The 24,493-nt window shown below is 36.1% G+C and overlaps 1 protein-coding gene across 9 annotated transcripts in view; it reads left to right on the top strand.

The window, feature by feature from the left end:
* The window catches only part of AGTPBP1 (ATP/GTP binding carboxypeptidase 1), a 195,678-nt gene that overhangs the window by 123,052 nt on the left and 48,133 nt on the right, over positions 1–24,493 (top strand). For all 9 annotated transcript variants that reach the window (XM_054502331.1, XM_054502328.2, XM_063649639.1 and 6 more), the window contains 3 exons: positions 1,392–1,478; positions 1,562–1,710; positions 24,313–24,400. In XM_054502331.1, the coding sequence (XP_054358306.1) occupies positions 1,392–1,478; positions 1,562–1,710; positions 24,313–24,400 (324 nt within the window). The remainder of the gene's footprint in view (positions 1–1,391; positions 1,479–1,561; positions 1,711–24,312; positions 24,401–24,493) is intronic.

Raw genomic sequence — 24,493 nt, 5'->3', positions numbered from 1 at the left:
ATTTTTTTGTGATCCTTGATGTGTTAGTCATTTACTATTTAGGATTGTCACTGATATCATCACATTTTAGGATTTAAATATAAGTAAATAAATGAAAATTACAAATATTGAGTTTGACTATTATTTAGTCATCTGCCTTCTCATATGAGAAATTCAATTACCCCTCAATGGCTTTCTTCTCTTCCTCAACATACTAATATTTTTGGAAAATTTCACATCTTGCCAATCATACGTGGAGGAAAAAAACACTTTTTTTTTTTTTTTTTTTTAAGATGGAGTCCCATGCACTCTGTCTCCTAGGCTGGAGTTCTGTGGTGCAATCTCAGCCCACTGTAACCTCTGCCTCTTGGGCTTAAGCGAGTCTCCTGCCTCAGCCTCCTGAGCAGCTGGGACTACAGACACATGCCACCACGCCTGGCTAATTTTTTTGTATTTTTAGTAGAGACGGAGTTTTGCCATGTTGGCCAGGATGGTCTCGAACTCCTGACCCCAGGTCATCTGACCACCTCGGCCTCCCAAAGTGCCGGGATTACAAGCGTGAGCCACTGTGCCTGGCTAAAACACTTTTTTTTTTTTTTTTTTTTAAGTTTTGTTAGATAAGAGTATAAGCTGTAGCAAAGCTAATGACTAAATTTGAAATAATACTGTTATAAAAAAGAGGAAACATATACCTTATTTATTTAATTACTTCAACATTGATAATTCTTTGTCAGATAAGACAGGCAGAAGTGGTAGAAACAGAAACTCAGGAACCCTGAGTGTGGCATACCAGTGCTATTTTGGACAGAATTATTGAGCATCTTAGAGTCCTAGTCTTCTCTTATTAGAGAGTAGGCTCCAGAAGAGCAAGAGTTTGCATTCAGTCAGGGAACCAAGCAGACATATGTCTCAAACAGTATCTGGCACCTAGTAGATACATGGTAAATGCTTATTTAATAATCAATATATAAAATGAGGATAATACGTGTGCTTCTTGATGCTAATTAAATAAGATAATAGGTGATTTGGCTCTTCAAATTGAAAATAATATTTTCTTCAGAGAACTGCATCGTTTATGAGAATTATTGCTGCTCAGTACAGGTCATAGCAGTTTTAAAAATGTTCTTTTTTGTATAAAAATAAGTATTTTAGAAATGACATGTATTCAGTGAGGCAAGAGTTCTTACTATATCAGTATAAACATAAGAACAAATCTCTAATTATAAGTTTTGTCCATAAATCTTATCCACATTTAATGTATTGATTGTGCTTGTTTTGTGCTTTAGCTTAAAAATAATGAGGAAGGTGATATGGCAGTAGTGATGTATTTTTAATTATAATTTTATTTACTTTTTGCTCATCTGTTTAAATGCAATGTATTTTAATACATTTACTTTAAAACTTTTATTTAGTTACACCATTCCAGAAGAGGGAGATATTTTGAAATTTAACTCCAAATTTGAGTCTGGGAATCTGCGCAAAGTAATTCAAATTAGAAAGTAAGTCACTTAAGATTTTCTCATTTTGTATGTGCACAGATATTTCCTAATTTTCATCAGATTTCTTTGTCTTCTATTTTCAGAAATGAATATGATCTTATTCTGAACTCAGACATAAACAGCAATCATTATCATCAGTGGTTTTACTTTGAAGTCAGTGGAATGCGGCCAGGTGTTGCTTACAGGTTTAACATCATTAACTGTGAAAAGTCCAACAGTCAGTTTAATTATGGTAAGACAATTTTCTTTCCCAATTGAGATGGCATGTAGGCATCTTGACTGTGGAAAAGAATTTTTTTTAAAAAAATGATCAACTTTTAAAAAATGTTTCAGTGTCTTGTTTTCTGTAGTTCTCAAAATTCAGATATTATGCAACATTTGAAATAGGTCAAGCTTTTGTTGGTGAAAAAGAGTTACTCTTGTATAGACAAGTTCTTTAAAGTGTAATAATTGATTTCATCCAAATTGAATGGAACTAAAGGTTTATTATGTATACTCCGATGGCGACATCTGATTGTGTAATTTTTCTTCTTTACCATAATATGGTATATTATATTGATTGATTTTTGAACACTGAATGAACCTTTTTTATTTGGAATAAACCCCACTTGGGATAAACAAATCCCAAGTGGGATTTATTTATTTAAAAAAAAAAAAATGTGGAATAAACCCCGCTTGGTCATTGTGTATAAATTGCTAATATTTTGTTAATAATTTTTTCATTTCTACTAAAGAGGGATACTGGTCTGTAGTTGTCTTTTTTGTTTGTTTGTTTGGTACTGTATCTGATTTTGGTATCATGGTATTACTTCATGAAATGAGTTGGGAAGTGTTCCCTCCTTTTATTTGCTGGAAGCACTTGTGTAGCATTGGTGTTAATTCTTAAACTTTGGTAGAATTCTGCAATGAAACCATCTGAATCTGGAGATTTCCTTTCTTGATAGTCTTTTAAACTAGAAATGTAATTTTTTTTTTTTTTTTTTTTTTTTTTGAGATGGAGTCTTGCTCTGTTACCCAAGTTGGAGTGCAGTGGTGTGATTGTGGCCCACTGCAACCTCCACCTCTCAGGTTCACGTGATTCCCCTACCTCAGACCGCCAAGCACTACAGGTGCGTGCCACCAGGCCTGGCTAATTTTTGTATTTTTAGTAGAGATGGGGTTTCACCATGTTGGCCAGGCTGGTCTCGAACTCCTGACCTCAAGTGATCTGCCCACCTTGGCTTCCCAAAGTGCTGGGATTGCAGGTGTGAGCCAATGCGCCCAGCTAGAAATTTAATTTCTTGAATAGTTTTAGGGCTATTCAAATTACCTCTTTTATCTTGAGTGAGTTGTGATAGTTTGTGCTTTTTAGGAATTGGTCCATTTCTTCTAAGTTGCTAAATGTATGTGCAGGGTTGTTTGTAATATTCTCTTACTATCCTTTTGATTTCTGCAGGGTCTGTATTGATGGCTCCTAATTAATTCCTGCTAATGATAATTTCTTCTCTTTTTTCTTTGTCAGTCTAACTCTAGAGGTTTATTAGCTTTATTGACTGTTTCGAAGAACTAGTGTTTTGTTTCACTGGTTTTCCCTACTATTTGTCTCATGAGACCGTTTTAAAAAAAACTCTTGAGTTGTACCCACAAAAATCTTAAAAATATAGCCTCATTCAATGTTTTTGTGTTTAGTACTTTAATATATACAAAACTAAGGATTATTTGTAAGATGCCTGGAACATTATGCCTGTGGAAAATGACATACTTGTATGAACTTAATATCAGCATTTTAAAATTGAAAGATCAAGTTTCAAGTATTAATGTTATAATGGCAATCTTATTGTGTAAAAGAAAAGAATTTTTTTCTGGCATACACAAAAACTTACACTGGGGCTTGAGAAGAAACATATGTGTGACAAGTTACAAAATCTCCAAGGTCTCAATCATTTGTTGGAAAGATTGAAAAACTTTTAACAACTGAGACATGAAATGCTGTATCATCCATTTCATTTAAATCCTCTAAGTTGTTAAAAGCATGAATATGATAATGCTATTTAAGGGGACATTTCTGAAAATTAAAGCTTTCAACAGTTGAAGAGGTTGTTCCCAATTGTCATTATTTATGTGGAAAATAGGATATTGTGTACTCTAGAATTACTTCACATGAATGAAAAAAAGCTTTAGTCAGATTCATTTATTTAATGCAATAATTGTAGGAAGACTAAGTTTCATAATACCTGGTTTAGTTATAAACACTTTTCTAAGATTTTTAAATGGCTTAAGTAACTAATTTTTAAGTGTTTATTCTTTTAAATATGTATATTTTGACTGAAAGTTCAGCGAGTATATTGTTTATGTGAATAGTGATAGGAATATTCTTGATGCAGTCTATTTCACATCCTTTTGTGATTTTAAACTACTAACTATGGAATGTGATATTTCTCAGAAATATGTTAACCTTAAACTTTCAATTAACTTTAAAAATTACCTTAATTGAAACTCATTCAAAGTATTATTAAAATAAGTAAAGAAACCTAGTGATTTCCCTATTTAACTTGTAATGATGCTACATAATATTTTTAGAGGAGAAAAGAACAATTAATTAAATTAATTTTATTGGTATGGTGGGTGCTCCTTATGAGTAAAATATAAAGGCATATTTATTCCTGATATAATAGTCAATATAATTTTCAGAAGTGCTACAAGTAGATTGCATTTTTACTAACTATATTCACTTAAAATAGAACTCTTAACACTTTAAACTTTATTAAAAAATATAACATTTTAAATTAAAAGTATACATTTTGGAGCAATGCTTCTCAGTTTCTTAAAAAAACCTATACCTTTATGTGATAGATAAAATAATTTCTCTAATGTCATTTGAAATTTTAAAATGAATAAAATTCTGTAATTAAAACTAATTCAAAGCAGTGGGACAGATGGCTGCTTTATTTTTAAATTTCCTCTCCTTCTTCCCCCTTCTCCTTTGGATATTCTTGTATGTATATCACACTTTCTAAACTCACTATGTAGTGAATTTGGAAAACAGAATGGTGTTAAGAAAAAAATAAAACCATTGACAATGCATCATCGAGAGATAATCACTTTAACATTTGTTGCTTCTTACCAGCCTTTTTTATAATGCAGTGTATGATTTCTACTTACATATAGTTATGCATTTATTTTTAAAAAAGAAGACTCATAACCAATGCAATTCCATGTTCTGTATTTTAATCAAATTTTATGTTATCAGCATTTTTTTCTGGTTATTAAAAATTCCTGTGAAACATATTTTTAAGAGACATCCAATGGAAGTACTGTAATTTATTTATCCAAACCTTTCTTTGTAAGACAGTTGTTTCTGATTACTTTCTATTTTAAATATTGCCGAGATAAACATTATTATACATAGATATTTGTATTTATAATTCATAGAAGTATCTGTATGACAGATACACATGCATGTTTTTCTGATGATAAAACAGTAGATATTTAATATGAGAAAGTAAGTAAATTAAAAACAGTTTAAAGGAAAAACTTTAGAAAGGGAGCATCCAAAAAAAACCATTGTTTAACATTTTGTTATCTGTTCTTAAACTTATTCACATTCACATACATAATTTTAAAATTAAGTTTTACTCTTTTACGGATTTGGGATTATAGTATGAAAGCTCATGTGTAACACTACATTTTTTTAAACTGTACAATAATTTGTAAAAAAACTTTCTCCATGCCCGTTAAATATTATTCAGCAGCATCATTAGTAATGTCTGTGTAATATTCTATTGAGTAAGGTACAATAAATGACTTGAACGATAACAGATTGAAGATTTAAGTCTTTCTCCACATTTCAAAATTATAAGCTGTCTTGCAGTAGATACCCTTAATTATTTGTTTACATATATGTTTCTGATTATTGCTATGAATTCCTAGAAGTTGGATTTCTCAAAGAGAATGAACATATGTTGCTGAAGACTAGGGAAAATGGGTACTACAGTGCTGGTGAGGTATTAAATTAGTTCAGCCTTTTTGAAGTGCATTTGACAGTATGTTTTCAGTGTTTATATTTAACAGCATCCATCCGGATTTATTTTGGTATTTTCTGTGAATTGGGATTTAACTTAATCCTATTCTTAGTGGTTTAAGTAGCTACAACTAAATTCATTCCTTCTTCAAAGAGTTTTAAAGTGTCGTTGATGAATTTATTGAATTGTTAGACATTTCACATTTACAACTGCGTACCTGATCCACGAATGAACGAAAGGTACGAAATATCGTTCAGAAGCCATTAAACATTGTTGCTCTGTTTTGGCTGTTACAGACAATGGTCAGATTAGTAAAAACAGATTAGAGCCTGATTGATAAAATGCCACCATAACTTGCTTATAATTCCTCACTTTTTGAATTTGAATTCAATTATTTTGACCTCTTAGACATATGTCCTCATTGGTTTGAAACACCACAGTTCTCATAATCTATGGTCCTACATACACACTAATTATGTTTGGGGGTTTCTTGTTGCTCTAGTGCCACTGTGTTTCTAATTTATTTTGACTTTAAAATATAGTCTAACATTCTGTAGTTATTTTCAAAAACAATTTACAGACTTTTCTACCTATTTTTTTCTGAATGGTTTATTCTGAATATGATTCACAATAATTTTATCAAATACCAAAAATTTCCATTGGATTAAATTTGTAGAATAGTTTGGGAGAGACAGAATATTTTATATCCAGTCTTACTACTAAGGCACATGATGTTTTGTTTTGTTGATTCAAGTTTTTTTATGCCTTCACCTATGTTTTTTAGTTTTTGTAAGTTTTATATTTCTGTTTACCTTTGTTTCTGTTGTGAGTTTTGTGAAAGAGTACTCCTATTTTCAAACATTACTTCTATTTAGAAAACTTGATTTTTATATATTTACTTGAAAATCAACCTTCTTGCTGAACTTTTTATTAGTTATTATAGTTTCTGAGTTGGTACTTTGGATTTTCTTGATACCTAGAATTTCTGTGATTCATAGCTATATTGTGTCTTTCATTGTTTTTGAATAGAATTTTGACAATGTTTAAGATAAATGGGATACACTGGGCATCCTTGTATTTTATTTTAACTTCAATGGGAATGTTGCTAGTATTTACATTAAGCATATCCTTGTTTTGAGATACATATTTTTCTATTTCTAAAAATAGAAATAAAGAATTTCTTTTTTAAAAAAATCAGATTTAAGAATTTTTTTGCATTTATCAATGAATGTAATGTGACCATATTAGTCTATAACCTTTGGATGTGTTGTATTATGTTAATAATATTCGTATTATTAAGCCACCCTTGGATTTTAGGAATAAGTCAGCTTGGCTGTGTGAATTGATCTTTTATGATACAGCTACTTTTGATTTGTTAAAATTTTCTTTAAAGGTTTTACATCATAAGTTAGACAAGTCAGTTTCCTTTTTCGAGAACTATCTTTGTCTAGTTTTGGAGGGAGGCTGATCTTACTTTGAACACTTAAATGTAAAGGCTTTTATTTCTGCACCCTATGTTCTGGAGCAGTTTAAATAACATATGTTTTAATGAAATTTGCAAAAAATGTGCCTCTAAAACTGTCTGATTTTGTACCCTTTAATTGGGTGAGAGGGGGTGCTTTTGGACTTTTTCAGAGTTTTCTATAACTCAGTCTAGACTAGTTTTTTATTTTTTGTTGAGGGAGTCTTGATAATTTGTATTATATATTTTTATGTCAGTGACATTTAGATTTTAAAAATTCAGTAGCAGAAATTTGTGTGCTATCTGCAATATGTATATTTGCTTATTCTCTGGCTTAGTTTTTTCCAATTTTTTGGTACTTAAAACTTAATTTTATTTTGTTTTATAATTTTAAAAAGCTGGTTTATTCATTATTTCTATTGGAATTTTTTATACTTATTAATTTCTCTCTTTACCTCTCTGCAGGTTGATTTTTTTTCTTTTTCTAACTTCTAGTATTTTACCTAAATTTATTTTTGTCTGTTGATCAAAGTATTTAAGTTTCAAATTTTCTCTTGATTACAACTTCTGTATTCCCCTCTCAAATTTTAATATTAAGATCTCCTTGTTATTTTTTGTATTACTTGTATGTAATGTTGGTATCCTTTAGATTAGAATTATTTAGGCAAGAGTTTACATTTTAGTTGGTTGTATTATTTTTGTGAAGACTTTTCTCATTTCAAATTTTAATCCATTTTGTTCGCTGACGTGGAATTTATGATTTGCAGTAATTTTTTGTGGCCTAATATCTGGTCAGTTTTTGTGTTCATGGGCACTTGGAAAATAATATTCATTCTTTTTAGGCAACATAATGTAACATACATTGTTTAGTGAGGAGAAAAAAAAACCCTGTTTTTCTTCCTACTACTCACACCACTTCCCACACTTCTGTGCCCAAATGTGTGGGGATTATTTTCTCCACACATTCCAGTTCTTCTACTCTCCAGACACCAACTGGGTGTCCTTCCTACAATTCAGTTATGATACAAACTACCTGGAGTTAGTGTAGACCTCAAGGATTAAGGACTCAGTCCCCCACGACTGCCCCTCACTACAGATGCCAGTCAACAGTAGTGGGTTCCCAGGTTACCATACTTCTCTCTGACTTGGTTACAAACAGGGGGTCCCATAACCCTCCTCATTTTGATAATTTGCTATGGCAGCTCACAGGACTCAGGGAAACACTGAATTACGATTCCCGGTTCATTATAAAGGATAGATTTAAGGATTCAGATGAACAGCCCGATGAACGGGTAGGTCCAGAAGGGTCCCAGGTACAGGAGCTTTTTTCCCCATGAAGTTGGAGTGCACCACCCTTCTGGCATGTGGATGCATTCACCACTCAGAAGTTCTCTGAATCCCGTGTTTTGGAGATTTTTATGGAGGCTTCATCACGTTGATATGATTATTAACTCAGTTTATAGCTCCTTTCCTTTCCCTTGAGGATGGAGTTTGGGGCTGAAAGTTCCAAGCTTCTTATCATGGCTTGGTCTTTTTGGTGACCAATCCCCATCAAAGAGTACACCAAGAGCTGCCTCATTAGAATAGAAGTTGTTTCTATCACCAGGAAGTTCTAAAAGATTTAGAAACTCTTTGTCAGGGAGTGGGGTCAAAGACCAAATACTACAACAAAAGATGTTTCTGGCACCTCCATTGCTTAGGAAATGACAAGGGTTTTAGGAGCTCTGAGCCAGGAACTGGGGGGTAGACACCAATATATATAGAGAGAGATTTATTATTATTTCATATTTGGCTGGGCATGGTGGCTTATGCCTGTAATCCCAGCACTTTGGGAGGCTGAGGTAGGTAGATCACAAGGTCAGGAGTTTGAGACCAGCCTGACCAACATGGTGAAACCCCATCTCTACTAAAAATAGAAAAAATTAGCCAGGCTTGGTGGCGCGAACCTGTAATCCCAGCTACTCAGGAGGCTGAGGCAGGGGAATAGCTTGAACTCGGGAAGTGGAGGTTGCAGTGAGCTGAGATTGTGCTATTGCACTCCAGCCTGGGTAACATAGTGAGACTCTGTCCCCCAAAAATATATTGTTTCATATTTAATATTATACATCTATTCAACTTTCTATATCCTTGTTTATTTTTTGTCTTCTCTATCTACCTAAGACTTAAAAATACTTAACAGTCTTTTAATTATGTTGTGTTTCTGTCAAGCCTTCATTTAAAAAATATTTTTTTTTCTATTTTAATGCGATGTTACTTGGCACACAGAATTTTGTAAGTTTTCCATGTTCCTTTTGCATATCCCTTTAATGGTATAAAATTATCACATTTATCTTATTCAGCACCTTTTGCCTTGAATTCTGTTTTTATATTGGTTTGAATTTGCTTGATGTATGTTTGCTTTTTTTTTCATAAATAAGAGGTTGGATTTTGTTGTTTGATCATTTGTCTTTTAATAGATGAGTTTAACCTATTTAAAATTCTTACAATTGATGTGTTTGGGTTTTTATGCTTTCTATTTTTGTGCTTCTTTATTGTTTTCTTTATTTTTTATTTAGTGTGACACTTATTTTAGCTGTGGGATCCAAAATGTAAAATGCAAAAATAAAAAGAAAAAGCCCCTAAACCACAAGATACAGATCATGAGGCATATTCTGCATTGGATTTTTCAGTCTTGCTCCATCTGCCTTAAGTTTAATAGAGATTCCTTCCAGATTCTGATGAGAAGTTGTCTATTGTGAGTTTTCTTTTTATTTCCATGTATTCGTAAGTATTTAACTAGGAAGTTAGTAGAAGCTATGGGAGCTGTTTAGGTAGATATAATATTTTATTAAACTTAGATTTGTTAGGTCAGTACAACATAAAGCAAATCTTGGTTTGTCTTAACATTAACAGAATTAAAAGAAAGGGACCAATATTTTGGTAAACTAGAATTTAACATTGTAAGCAATTATAACTAGCAATAATTCATTTTAAGGGTGGGGGCTGATGGCCACAGAAAGTATGTGCAGTGGAAACTTCTTCATCTGGAGGTATTTATTTAATTGTCATACATGATTGAAATGAGGAAGTAGTATCAGTTAGGAGAGTAGCTTATTGTCTGTAATTTTTTTTTTTTTTGATTGGGGCGTGCTCGTTAGGGTACTATTTAAGTGTTGGATTCTAGAAAATGTGCCCAGTAGAGGTCTTGTTCTTTGGCAGTGTCACCAAAAAGGAACAGGCTGGCAGTTGCTTCTCTTTCAAGTTGTCCTTTTCTTTGAGCTTTTGAAAAGTGATTCTGTTGAATACTTAGTGGTTTTCACAAGTGAATGATCTTAAAGTTAAGCAGTTTAAAAATATTTATGTTTCATACTGTATTTTTAATTGTAAAGAGAATACTGCCTTTGAAATACTGAATTTGAGAATGTATGTCACTAAATAGTGCTGTGTCTCTTTCAATCCATCACCCCCTTACCCCCCCATTACTTGGAAGGGATTTGCTGAAATTACCACTAGATGGCAGTCTTGCATTTTAGTGACTTGGAGCTTCAGTACCAAGCTTCTCTTTCACTTTCTCTCCATCTTTGTTTCTCTCAGATTTTTGAGGATTTTCAACTGCCTTCTTACATAAATTGAACATGTTTGGAACCAGGCAGTAAAGTACAATTTTGGAGTCTAGTCTGTAGCATTCCCACCGCTTTGCCCACGTTAGTTAATTCAAGTCTCCTCTGCCTCCCTAGAATGGATTAGTCCCCCTGACAAATGTTCCTCATACATTTTTACCTTTTGGGGTGCTCTTTACAGTTTAATATTATTTAGGTGTGTGGCTTTCCTACATTTCCTTTTTCTCTTTGTAATTAGTATTATACATTGAGGTACTTTTAGACTATCTAAATATCGTGTTCCTTCTCAAGCTTTTAATGTATTATTATCAGTATAGACTGGGTTTCCTATTTGACTCAATGAGTTATAATCTGTTGCTATCATTATTTATTTTGATATTCAAATTGTCCAGGATTTGGCCAGTGGGATACCATTCATGCTGGTGTGTGTGCCCTTTTGAGATATCCCTATCATTCCTTATGGGTGCCCTTGCTTTTTAGCACAACAAGGCCCATCTTGCTTTTCTCTGCCCCTGAATGAAATCTGCCATTTCTTCAAAGAGTGCCGTTTTACTTTAGTAGTGAATGGTGTTTAAAAACCAAGATCTGGCTGGGCGCAGTGGCTCACGTCTGTAATCCCAGCACTTTGGGAGGCCAAGGCAGGCAGATCACCAGGTCAGGAGTTCGAGACTAGCCTGATCAACATGGTGAAACCCCGTCTCTACTAAAAATACAAAAATTAGCCAGGCACATGCCTGTAATCCCAGCTACCTGGGAGGCTGAGGCAGGAGAATCGCTTGAACCTGGGAGGTGGAGGTTGCAGTGAGCCAAGATCACGCCATTGCACTCCAGCCTGGGCAACAAGAGCGAAACTCCGTCTCAAAAAAAAAAAAGAAATTTTCTTAAAAACCAAGATCTGTACACTTGGTATACACATTGCTGTTGGGTTGTTACTGTTTACAAACTATCTCAATGAACAATTAGGGAGTATATTTAATACATACATAATATTTACACAGAAATTCACATTTGTAGTGGTTTCCATATTTGTATGTACATGTTTATGTATGTGTGTATATAATCACACAAACACACACATACACTCCATGAGATTATACTTATACCTTAACTTTTGAGCAAATAACACAGGCTTTATTCTTGTTTTCTTTCCATATTTACAACTTTCTTCTCCAACAGAGATAATTTTGGGCCCCATTATCCGTAATATATTAACTTGTTTGATCAATTCCAGTTTATGTAACAATCTCCCTGTTGTCTGTTTGGACAGATGCCTTCCTTCACCCTATTGAGGGTCTGATATCCCAAATCAGCCTTCCTTCCATCCTCCTGCATGGGTTCTCTCCCTGTTTGTTTTTTCATTTTGTTTGTAATTTCTAGTTTTAGTACACTGTGATCAGAGTTTGTACTATTTCTATTTTGTGAAATTTGCTGTTGTTTTCCCTGTGATGTAATATCTTATCAGTTTTTATGAATGTATTGTGCTATTGAGAAGAAGACATATTACTTATATCTTCTTATATTAATATATTATCATCAAATTCCAAGCAAAGAAGATATCTTTGCTTAAAATTTGCTGATAATATATTGTCATATATATTATCAATTTTTGTGAATGTATCATGTGCTGTTGAGAAGAAGATGATAAAGAATATATCTTCTTCACATAAGAAGATATATTTTTCATCTGTATCAGGATGAGACATTTGACATTTAGATGTAAAAATTGCCACATTGATTATGTTATTTGGTTCTCTATATTTTGTTTTCTTGTTCAATTGTTCTATCTTATTCTGAGAGTGGTGTTTTGAAGACTATATCAATAGTATGTCCCTGTTGATTTCTGCTTATATCTCCTGTAGTTTCTGCTTTATGTAGGAGGTTCATCTTATCGGATGCATTGATATTAAGTATTATTATATTTTCATTATGAATTGTGACTTTGTCATTATAAAATTCCTCCTTTTTCTTATTAAATATTTTTTGTTCTAAAATCTACTTTAAGGATTTCAACCCCGATTTTATTGTCCCATCTATCCTCTATATCTTTGCTCATTTTACTGTTTATAAACAATTTAAAGTTTGTTATATTCTGTCTTCTAGTAATGTGAAGGCCTGGATCATGTGGTTTTATATGTGCTGCTTATTGGATTTATTTATTTCTTCTTTGGTTGGGATGAAAAATCAAATTCTGAGACTGGAGGATAATGGCAGCCACCTGAATCTGAATCGGAAATCGCAGCTGTAATACTAGACATGTTAGAAGCATGTATTTTTTTCTACGTAGAGTCATTGGGTGTAAATAACGTGCAGCTTACGATAGGTGCCTTCAGGTTTATTAGAGCTCCACTTTAAACTTTTCTTGTTCTCCTCCTCTGTTAAATGAGGGTGTTAACATCACCTCCAACATTTTACAAATCTGTGATTTATTTATAGTACATTAATGATTATGACCTAAAACACCTCATCTTTCTTTGTATTTGCACATAATATTAACCATGTTCTCAGTAAAACTATGGCCTTTACTTGGATATTATTAGGGGCTAGTGCCATTGGATGTTACTCTGGCAATTTAATATTTTGATTATCTATATTTGAGGCAAAAAATGGACAGTTTTAAGCACACTTGTTTTATGTACATGAAGGTTTATCGTTTTGCTAATGAATAAATCTTGCTCAGATATAGGCTTTCTATTACTATATCAGGTTGAATAGACTGGTTTATTGAGTCTGAGTTTACCTCATTTGATTGATTCTTGCTGGGGCATACTTTGTCTAAATGGTTTTTGTTACAGTCAGAATATCCAAGTATAGCTAACTTCACTGTGACCAACATTTAATATGATTGTTTTAAATGTGATATGAGAATACATTGTTTTAAATGTAATGTAAGAATAGTTGTTTTTTATAACATTAGAACACATGAGACAAATCTAAAGTGCCCTTTGACCTCAACGTGAACCTTTCACTACTTTATATAGTTAACTTTTAAAAATTGATACATAATATTTGCACATATTTGTGGGGTATATGTGATATTTTGTTACATGTATAGAATGTGTAACAATCAAGTCAGGGTATTTAGGATATCCATCACCTTGATGATTTATCATTTCTATATGTTAGAAATATTTTAAGTCCCCTCATCTAGCCATTTTGAAATATACAATATATTGTTACTGATAGTCACCCGACTCTGCTATAGAACATTAAAACTCATTTCTTTTCTTGAACTATATATTTACACTCATTAACCAACCTCTCTTCATCCCCCTTATCCCTCCCTCACACCCTTCTCAGCTTTTGTATCTATTATTTTACTTTCTACTTCCATGAGATCAACTTTTTTACCTACCACATATGAGTGAGAACGTGCAATATTTGTCTTTCTATGCCTGGTTTATTTCACTTGACATAAAGACTTCCAGTTCCATCTATGTTGCTGCAAAGGACATGATTTCATTTTTTATGGCCACATTGTATTTCATTGTGTATATATATCATTTTCTATATTCATTCATCCATTGATGGATGCTGAGGTTGATTCATGTCTTTGCTATTGTGAATAGTGCTACAATAAACATGGGGTGGGTGTAGGTATCCTTTCAGTATACTGATTTCCTTTACTTCGGATAATACCCAGTAGTGGGATTGCTGGATCTTATGTTGTTTTATTTTTAGTTTTTTGAGAAATTTCTGTACTGTTTTCTATAGTGACTACACTAATTTACGTTCCCACCAACAGTGTGTAAGAGTTCTCTTTTCTCCACATCCTCACTAACATCTGTTTTTTTTCCCTCTTTTTAATAATTGCCATTTTAACTGGGGTAAGATGATATCTCATTGTAGTTTGATTTGCATTTCCCTGATGATTAGTGATGTTGAACATTTTTTCATATGCCTGTTGGCCATTTGTATATCTTCTTTTTGAGAAATGTCTATGTCCTTTGCCTACTTTTTAATGAGATTATTATGATTATTTTTTACTGTTGAGCTGTTTGAGTTCCTTGTATATTTTGGATACTAATCCCTTGTCAGATAAATAGTTTGTAAATATTTTCTCCCATTTGACAGGTTGTTTCTTCACCCTGTTGATTGTTTCCTTTTGTTGGAGAGTTTGGTCAAGTTACATTCATTGTTATTGACAAGTAAGGACTTACTCCTGCCATTTTGTTGTTTTCCAATTGTTTTGTGGTCCTCTCTTCTTTCCCTCTTTCTTTCCTGTCTTCCCTTTTGTGAAGGTGATTTTCTCAGGTGATATTTTTTAATTTCTTTTTTTATTTTCTGTGTATCTGTTGTAGGTTTTTTGAGATTACTGTGAGGCTCGCAGATAACATCTTGTAACCCGTTATTTTAAACTGAATGACAACATGGATTGTAAAAACAAACAGAGTAACAAACAAGCAAAAAGGAAACTAATAAAAACTCTATACTTTAATTTCATCCCTCCTCACTTTTTGACTTTTTGTTGTTTCTATTTATATCTTATTATTCTATGCCTTGAAAAGTTTTATCATTATTTTTGATAGGTTCATCTTTTTGTCTTTCTACTCAACATATGAGTAGTTTACTCACCACAATTACAGTATTATAATATTCTGTGTATTTCTGTGTAGTTATATTACCATTGAATTTTGTACTTTCTGATGATTTCTTATTGCTTATTAATGTCCTTTTCTTTCAGAATGAAGAACTCCCTTTAGCATCTCTTGTAGGACAGGTATTTGATGTTGATGAATTCCCCCAGCTTTTTTTTGTCTGGGGAAGTCTTTATTTCTCCTTCATGTTTGAAGGATATTTTCAATGGATGTACTTACTATTCTAGGATGAAAGGCTTAAACTTCAGTGCTTTAAATATGGCATGCCACTTTCTCCTGACCTGTAAGGTTTCTACTGAAAAGTCTGCTACCAGATATATTGGAGTTCCTTTGCATGTTATTTGTTTCTTTTCTCTTGCTGCTTTTAGGATCCTTTCTTTATCCTTGACCTTTAGGAGTTTGATTATTAAATGGCTGGAAGTAGTCTTGGGGTTAAATCTGCGTGGTGTTCTATAGCCTTCTTGTACTTGCATGTTGATATCTTTCTCTAGGTTTGGAGAGTTCTCTGATATTATCCCTTTGAATAAACTTTTTACCTTATCTCTTTCTCTACCTCCTATTTAAGGCCAATAACTCTTAAATTTGTCCTTTTGAGGATATTGAAGTATGCCTCGATATTGTAGGCATACTTCATTTTATTCTTTTTTTTCTTTTGTCTTCTCTGTGTGTTTTCAAATAGCCTGTCTTCAGGCTCACTAATTCTTTCTTCTACTTGATCATTTCTGCTGCTGAGAGACTATAATGCATTCTTCAGTATGTCAGTTGAACTTTTCAGTGCCATAATTTCTGCTTGATTTTTTAAAATTATTTCAGTCTCTTGGTTAAATGCATCTCATAGGATTCTGAATTCCTTCTCTCTGTTATCTTCAGTTTCACTGAGCTTCCTCAAAACATCTAGTTTGAATTCTCTGTCTGAAAGATCACATATTTCTGTTTCTCCAGGATTGGTCCCTGGTGCCTTAGTTCATTTGGTGAGGTCATGTTTTCCTGGATGGTCTTGATGCTTGCGGATGTTCATTGGTGTTTGGATATTGAAGAGCTAGGTATTTATTGTAGTCTTAAGAGTCTGGGCTTATTTGTACCCATCTTTCTTGGGAAGGGTTTCCAAATATTCCAAGGGAATTGAGTGTTGTGATCTAAATCTTTGGTCACTGCAGCCATATCTGCATTAGCGGGGACCCAAGCCCGGTAATACTGTGACTCTTGCAGACTTGTAGAGATACCACCTTTATGGCCTTCGGTGAGATACAAGATAATTTCTTGGATTATCAGGCAGAGGCTCTTGTTCTCTTCATTTAGTTTCTCCCAAACAAACAGAGTCTGTCTCTCTGTGCTGAGTTGCCTGGAGCTAGGGGAGAGATGATTCGAGCAACCCTGTGGCCACCACCGCTGGTACTATACTGGGTCAGACACAAAGCCAGCATAGCACTGGGTCCTGCCCAAAGCCCGCGGCAACCACTGCCTAGCTACTGCTGATGTGTTCACTCAAGGCTCAAGGGCTTTCCAGCCGGGCTTGTGTCCTACCCTTCAGCGCAATGAACTTCCCTCAGCCCAGGGCAGGTTCCAGAATGCTGTACAGGATTCAGGGCCTAGAGTCGGGAATGTTAGGAATCTACTTGGTGTTCTATTCTACTGCAGCTAAGCTGGCACTCAAACTGCAAGATAAAGTTCTTCCCACTCTTCCGTCTCTTTTCTTCATGCAGAAAAGTCTTTTCCCATATCCCTCACCATCCCAGGGCTGCGTTGAGTACTGCCTGGCTCCTGCCAATGTTCCGTCAAAGCACGAGGTCTCTTCAGTCAGCTTGTGGTGAATGCTGTCAGGCCTGGGTCTCTCCCTTCAGGGCAGCAGGCTCCTCTCTGGCCCGGGGCAGGTCCAGAAATGCTGTCCAGAAGCCAAGGCCTGAAATCGGGGACCCTGGGAGCCCTCTTGGTACTGTTGTCAAGCTGGTGACCAAGCTGCAAGATAAAATCCCCTTTACTCTTCTCTCTCCTTTCCTTGAGCAAAAGTATTTCCTTGGGCAAAAAAAAAAAGTATTTCCTTGAGCAAAAGTATTACCTCCCTGTGGCCACCCCCTGAAGCCAGCATGTCCAAGGCTTACAGTGAGAACTGCCTGAGTACCACTGATGTTTATTCAAGGCCCAAGGCCCAAAGGCCCAAGGGCTCTTTAGCCAGCAGGTAATGAATCCTGCCAGGACTGGGTTGTTCCCTTCAAGGCAGTGGGTTCCCTTCTGGCCCAGGGTGTGTTTAGAAATGTCAGCTGGGGCCTGGGGCCTGTAATGGTGGCCTCAGGACTCTGCCTGGTACCCTGTTTTACTGTGGCTGAGTTGGTATCCAAGTTACAAGACAAAGACCTTTTTATTATCCCATCTCCGCTCTCAAGCGGAAAGGAGTCTCTCCTGCACCTACAAGCTGTGCTTCCTGGGGTTGGGGGAGGGGTGATGTGTACTCCCTTGGCTGCTCTGATTGGTGTCCCACTGGGCCGCATGCACCCCACATTCACTGGCTCTGAGCCCAGCACAGCACCAGGACTTGTCCAGAATTTCAGTTCTTGTGACCTAGACTGCCTTTCAAGTTTATGTAGGACGCCAGAGTGCCTTAGCCTGCAGTGGTGGGGCTAGCCGGAACTCAGGTTCCAACAGCTGGGATGGGCAGTTCCCATCTGGCTAGGTCAGTCTAAATACTCCCTTCGTGAACACTGGCTGAGTTCTGCCTAGTGTTGCCTTCTGCTGTGACATTGACAGCACTGAGTTCCAATGCAAAGTCCCACAGTCACTGCATGTTCTCTCCCTGAAGCACACAGATTCTCTGCTCCATGTGGCCGCTGCTGCTGGACTGCGGGGGTGGTGTGAGCAATTCCAGATTGTCTTTCCTACCCTCTTCAGTTTATTTCCTTGGTATGATCGCTCACCTGATTTTTGGTTCTTAAAAAGGTGCTTTCTTGCATGGATAGTTGTTCAATTTGGTGTTCCTATTGTGGGGCGTGGAGTGGGGGGCGGTGATCACTGGAGGCTTCTATTTGGCCATCTTGTTCTGCCTCTCAGCTGTTTATTTTGTTAAGTAGGTTTACTTTCCCTCACATCTTTTCTTTGCTTCCTGAAACACCAAAAAATTGAATATGTGTTTGCTTTATGGTGTGCCATATGTCATGTAGGCTTTGTTCATTCTTTTTTATTCTTTTTTTCTTTATTTGTGCCTGACTGGGTTATTTGAAAACACTTGTCTTTAAGTTCTGAAATTCTGTCCTCTGCTTTAGTCTATTGTCGAAGCTCTCTAATATATTTTTTTCTATCATTCAATGAATGTTCTTCAGTTCCAGTATTTGTTTGCTTTTTAAAAAATGCTATCTGTTTTGTTGTTAAATTTCTCACCTATCATCTGAATTGTTTTTCTGATTTCTTTGTATTGTTTATCTGTGTTCTCTTGTATCTCACTGAGCTTCTTTGATACCATTATTTTGAATTACTTTTCCAGCATTTCATGTATTTCTTTCTCGTTGGAATCTGTTGCTGGAGAATTATTGGTTGCTTTGAAGGTGGCATATTTTCTTGTTTTTTCGTGTTTCTGTTTCTTGTGTCCTTGTGTTATTATTGGCACATCTGGTATAACAGTCGCATCTTCCAATTTTTTTTATTTACTTTCATGGGGAGGACTTTTTTCTGAAGGCAAGTCTATGATATTGGCTGGATAGGGCACTGTGGCTTTGATTCTGGGTGGATGCAGTAATGTGGCCCCTGTAATTTCTTCATTGGCTTAGGGTGTGGTTGTTAGTGGTGGCTGTGGTGAAATTTGCTGGGAATGAGGATGCCAGGTCGGCCATTCCTTGGGCACTAGTGGTGGCAACAGCAGGCCAAAGATTCCTGTCCTTAGGACCCAGCATGACTGGTGTTAGTGGGTCTAAGTGGGCCAGTTCTTGGGCCCCCATGCAGCTTTCTCAGATGCTGGCAGTTGCAGCTTTGGGCCAGATAGGTGGGTGGGTCCTTTGGCTCCTGAGCAACAGGCATAGCATGAGCAATGGAAGGATCAGGGTGGGACAACCCTCTGCCTCCTAAGCGGTCTGTGCTAGTGTTGGTGGTGGCTGTGACAGGCTGGGTGGTCCAGTCCCCAGACCCACAGGTGGTATGTGTGAGTGTGTGCCAGCTGCGGTGGTAGTGGCAGGTGAGGTGGCCCATCCTCAGACCCCTGGGAGGAGTGCTCAGGTGCCAGCATTGGTTGACATGGTTGAGCGATCCCTAGGCTCCTAGGTATGCTCTGGTATTGGGGATGGTGGGGGAGCCAGGCCAGGCAGGCCGCAAGCCCCTCACGTGATTTATAGGGGCTCTGGCTGTAACGAGGATGGCTGGGGTGATCCCTAGGCTCCCCTTAAAGTGTTTGAGTGGGGGCAGCAGCAGTGCTGGTGGGCTGGGGAAGTCTGCCTCCAGGGCGCTTGCAAATGCACCCCAGCCCTGCTGCTAGGGATTGCTGTGCTGCTATTAGTGGCAGCACCTGTAGGCGGGTGGCTGGGGAATGTGTGCCTCGGCCCCAGGCGACAGCTGGGGACCTGGGAGCCTGTTTGCAAGGCATGTGTTAATGTAGGGTGACCACACTGCCAAGGGCAATGGAGTTGCTGCCAGGGGCTTGTGCTTTGGCCCCAGTGGCAGCAATCAGCAGTGGTGGTGGCTGTGGGTAGGGGAGCCTGTCCTCTAGGCACGTGCAAATGCATGACAGCTTGCTGCTGGGAAGTGGGGTCTCTGCCAGTGACTGTTGCTTACGTTTCAGTGGCAGCAGCTTGTGGCATTGGTGGCTGTGGGTTGGGGAGGCAGAGGCTGTTGGGCCTCGGGGCAGGATGCAGTTGAATGGGGTCTGGGTTCTCAAAACCGTGCCAATGCTGCTGCTGCTTAGGTCACACCCCGTGTGAGCTCACTCTCTGGAGCAATACCTTTGTGCAGTCTCGAAGCAGATCCCTGTGTTAGTCTCGGGACCTGCGAGGATGGAGGGCTCCCCCCTAGCTAGGGTTGGAGGAGTCTGTAGTGCAGATGTGGATCACTGAGAATCTCACTTACCCTTTTCCTGTACTGGGAAGCCTCCCTGGGCTCCTGGCCAAGTAGCCTGCCTGCTTTCCCTCTCCTTCCTTGTCTTAGGTATTCTTGCTACTTCTCTGTTGAGTTTCAGTGCTCTGTCTTAGATGATCTATTGTAAGTGTGGTTATCTACTCACTGTTTTGCTGCTGCTTTGTGGAGGAGGTAAGTGCCAGATGCCTCTAGTCAGCCATCTTGAAGCCCCTCCTCTGTCTCCTGTGGTCATTGTTGAAACTATTATAATAAGTTTTGTGTTATGGTGAGTTTTATGTGAGTGGAGGGGGTCAAAACTTCAGATTGAAGTGGCTCACTTAGTCCCAGGAAGGGATCAGGAAGGCAGACTTATTTTATATGTACCAGTGAAATTTCTGAGTTTCAAGAATAAACAGAAAATTTTAACATGCTTCCACTTTAAAAGAATAGGTTACTTAAAAGGAAATAATGATAATAGTAATAGCAGTAGCTAACATTCATTGAATATTTACCACATGCCAGGCCTTGTTCAAGTGCTAACACATGTGATATTTTCCATCCACACAACAAACAACCCAGTGAGGTTGTCACCCTCACTTTACAGAAGAGAAAATGGGGGCGTAGAGTGGTTAATAGCCTGGCCAGGATCATGCATCTGGTATGTGGTGAGGTTGGAAGTCAAACCCAGGAAGTTTGGTTGCAGATTGCATGCTCTTAATCACTGTATTTTTCTGCATATTTAAAAAATTAAACTAGTAGTGGACTGCTCATCTGTAGCACTGGAAGCCAGTGGACATCCAACTGTCTTTTGAAGAATCTGTAAATTGTTTGTCACTGCCAACAAACTGCATGTCAGTGTTTATAAGAATTCAGAAAATATACAGAGTGAAGATCTGTCTCAAAAACAATAATTCAGAAAATATGCTATCTGATCTCTCTATGAACAAAATGAGTAAAAGGTCTCAAGATAGAAGTATTGGAACTTATAAAACGTGTTAACCAAAAATATTCTAAGGGGGGTAATATAGGAGAAGTGAAAATTAACTTGTCTCAGTGGGATGGCTTAGTTACTTCATTTAATATAGTGTTAGAAAAATGTGAATATCAATCATGACTATGAGGGTGGAAAAGTAGAATTGAAAAGCATGATAGAAAGCTTCCAAATTAAGGAAGAAAAGAAAATGTGGAGCAATGCCACCAAACCAATAAAAATAAAATGGTAAGGAAGAACAATAAAAGAATTTGTTGGTATCAGAAGTAGAAAATAAGATGGAGGGAATACAATGAAATGTATATCTGTCATCACCAACTATGAATAAACTGAAGTACCCTCAAAAGGTCAGAGATTGAAAGTAACACAGTTTAGTGGGATCTCTCTCTCCCTCTCTTCTTCTCTCTCTCTCTCCCTCTGTCCCTCTCTCTCCCTCTCTCCCTCTCTCACCTGCTCCCCACTGTGTGTGTGTGTGTGTGTGTGTGTGTGTTTAGTGACAAGGTTGAAAATGAATGGACGAAGATGAACTAGGGAAATGAAATTAAAATAAAGCAAAAGTGGTTAATATTAGTGTCAGTCAGCCGGGTACAGTGGCTCACGCCTGTAATCCCAGCACTCTGGGAGGCCGAGGTGGGTGGATCACCTGAGGTCAGGAGTTTGAGACCAGCCATGGCAACATGGTGAAACCCCATCTCCACCAAAAAATACAAAAATTAGCTGGGCATGGTGGCATGCACCTATAGTCCCCAGCTACTCGGGAGGCTGAGGCAGGAGAATCACTTGAACCTGGGAGGTGGAGGTCGCAGTGAGCCGAGATTGCACCATTGCACTTCAGCCTGAGCAACAGAGCAAGACTCCATTTTGGAAAAAAATAATAATAATAAATAATAATGTCAGACTAAAACGTCAGGGTCAAAAACACTGACTTGCATAAAGACAGATATTTTGTATTTACAAGTTGCAATCCTTGAAGATGCTGTAAACCTTTACACAGCACAACAACCCTGGCCACATGGCATCTACATAAGCAGGGCAAAAATCTCCAGGAAATACAACTTGATTAGAAAACATTTATGAGAATTTAAAGTACTCCTTTCAGAATTTGACATATCAAGAAGACAAAAATAAGTAAGGCTATAGAGAATTTGAATAATATAATCAACAAGATTGATTTTTTGATTCACTAGGATCCCATTTGAAACCCGAGATGGAGATGTGAGATACAAGAACAAGTGGTACTAATCTGGGAGTCCAGTGAAAAATAACAGGATGAAATCAGATTTCCTAGGAAGCAACTCACCCAAATTAGAATTATAAGTTAGTAGTATCCTGGAAATACACTTTAAAAAAAGTGGACTGGATTCTAAGAAATGATATAACATGATAAAGAAACTGAAAACTTAGGGACATCAGGGGAGAGAGAGAGAGAGAGAGAGAAATACCAAAAGCGATGAGGAAAAAGTGAGATTCTGAAGAAGCTATAGCTGTTGAAGGGAAATTTTAAAAAATATGTTTATTAATAAGTCACCATATTGACATGGTATTCCAGCTGAATTATATTTATCCTTTAAAAAATAGATGGTGCTTTTATTATTTATTCTAATAAGTGATGGAAAGTTTTAAAATTTAGTTTTCTGAAGCTAGTATAATCTTACCAATACTTGGTAAAAGTAAATTGAAATAAGAAAGATCATCTTAAGAACTTAGATGGAAAAATTCTAAATATTAGCTAACTTAGTCACAGTGTTAAAAGAGTAGCATTTTCTTAGAATGCAAAGATAGCTCAACAATAGGAAACCTATCAACATAATTTATCGCATCAGCAGTTTAAAGGAGAAAAGCCATCTGATTCTATTATTAGATGTTGAAAAGGCATTTGATGAAGTAATTAAAACTGTGAAGTATAATAAAAATTATGGTGAAACTACTCAAATTATGGGAATAATAATAGCATTTAGCACCTAAGTGTGGTTGTAAGGATTTAATTACTTAATACATGTAAAAACCGTTAGAGCAGCGTCTCACATACAGAAATTATTCATTGTTAGCTATTTTTATGACTTAAACGTGACAAAGTTGATTTGCAAAAAAGTGGCAAATATTACATGGAATGGCAAAACATTTTGGTTCAAGTCATGAAAAAGAATTGTTTGTTCTTACCACTATATTCGGCATAATTTTTTTGAGGTTTCATTTATCTAAATGTAGTAAGAGGAGAAAATGAAATAAATGATATAAATACTAGAAAAAGAGATAAAATATTTTAATTATATTACTAGAAAATCCATGAGACTACTAAAAACCTGTTAAAATTAGTGAGTTTATTTGATAATGTGAATATTAAGATAAATACAAAAAATAAATGAACATTGCTTCATTGTTGGAATAACCAGTCAGAAATGGAAAGGGAAAAAAGAATCTTATAAAAATACTCACAGGTAAGTTTAATAAAATTATTCTGTACCAGGAAAAAAAAAATGACTCTATCCTTAAGTTAGAATTTAAGGCAAGTCAAACCAGATCTCAATAAAAATTGTCAGCCTTTCTATAATTAACATGAATTTAATTCAGTTCCATTTAGAAACCTAATATATCATTTAGAAATTAGGTAAGGTGATTTTAAAGTTCATGTGGAAAATATATTTCTAAGAATACCCAATAAAGTATACTTTATATTTTTGAGTCCCTCTTCCTTTTCTCTCCTACAAACACATATATGTATGGAGAAGAGTGGGGAAGAAAGCAAACATGCCATTTTGGTGGCATTTTCTCATTAATTTCAGTGTAGATGGAAATCCACGGAGAGTTAGAGGGGTGATTGTACATTATGTCTTTACATATGTTTCGGCGGTTTCACTTTTTATAAGGAATATATTATCTTTAAATGATTTCATGTAGAAAATTTAATAGAAAAGAGTTTAATGACTTCTCACTCTAAAGTTGTAATCCTGTATTATTAAACTAAAAAATAAAAGCATATCATTGATTGACTTGGGATGTTTAAGAAATGCATCAGATTTTTAAAATACATACTAAAAAACTGAAACGTAATTTACTTCTGCTTTCCTGAATGTTTGATGCTTTCTACAAAGGCAAGATTAATTTTTAATTCAAAAATTCTGAAAATAATTTTCTCTCTTTTTTTCTCTCTTTCAAAGGTATGCAACCACTCATGTATTCAGTTCAGGAAGCATTAAATGCTAGACCATGGTGGATTCGTATGGGGACTGACATTTGTTACTATAAGTAAGTATTTTAAGAATATTAATAGAACGTCAGCTTACAGAAGGCAGTATTAAGTACATCCTGTTTCAGTGTAAAAGGAAACAGTAGAGTTAT

Source organism: Pongo pygmaeus, chromosome 13, assembly GCF_028885625.2.
Source record: "Pongo pygmaeus isolate AG05252 chromosome 13, NHGRI_mPonPyg2-v2.0_pri, whole genome shotgun sequence".
Lineage (NCBI taxonomy): Eukaryota > Metazoa > Chordata > Mammalia > Primates > Hominidae > Pongo > Pongo pygmaeus.
Note: the sequence above shows the minus strand (reverse complement) of the source record. Positions and strands in the feature narration are given on the sequence as shown.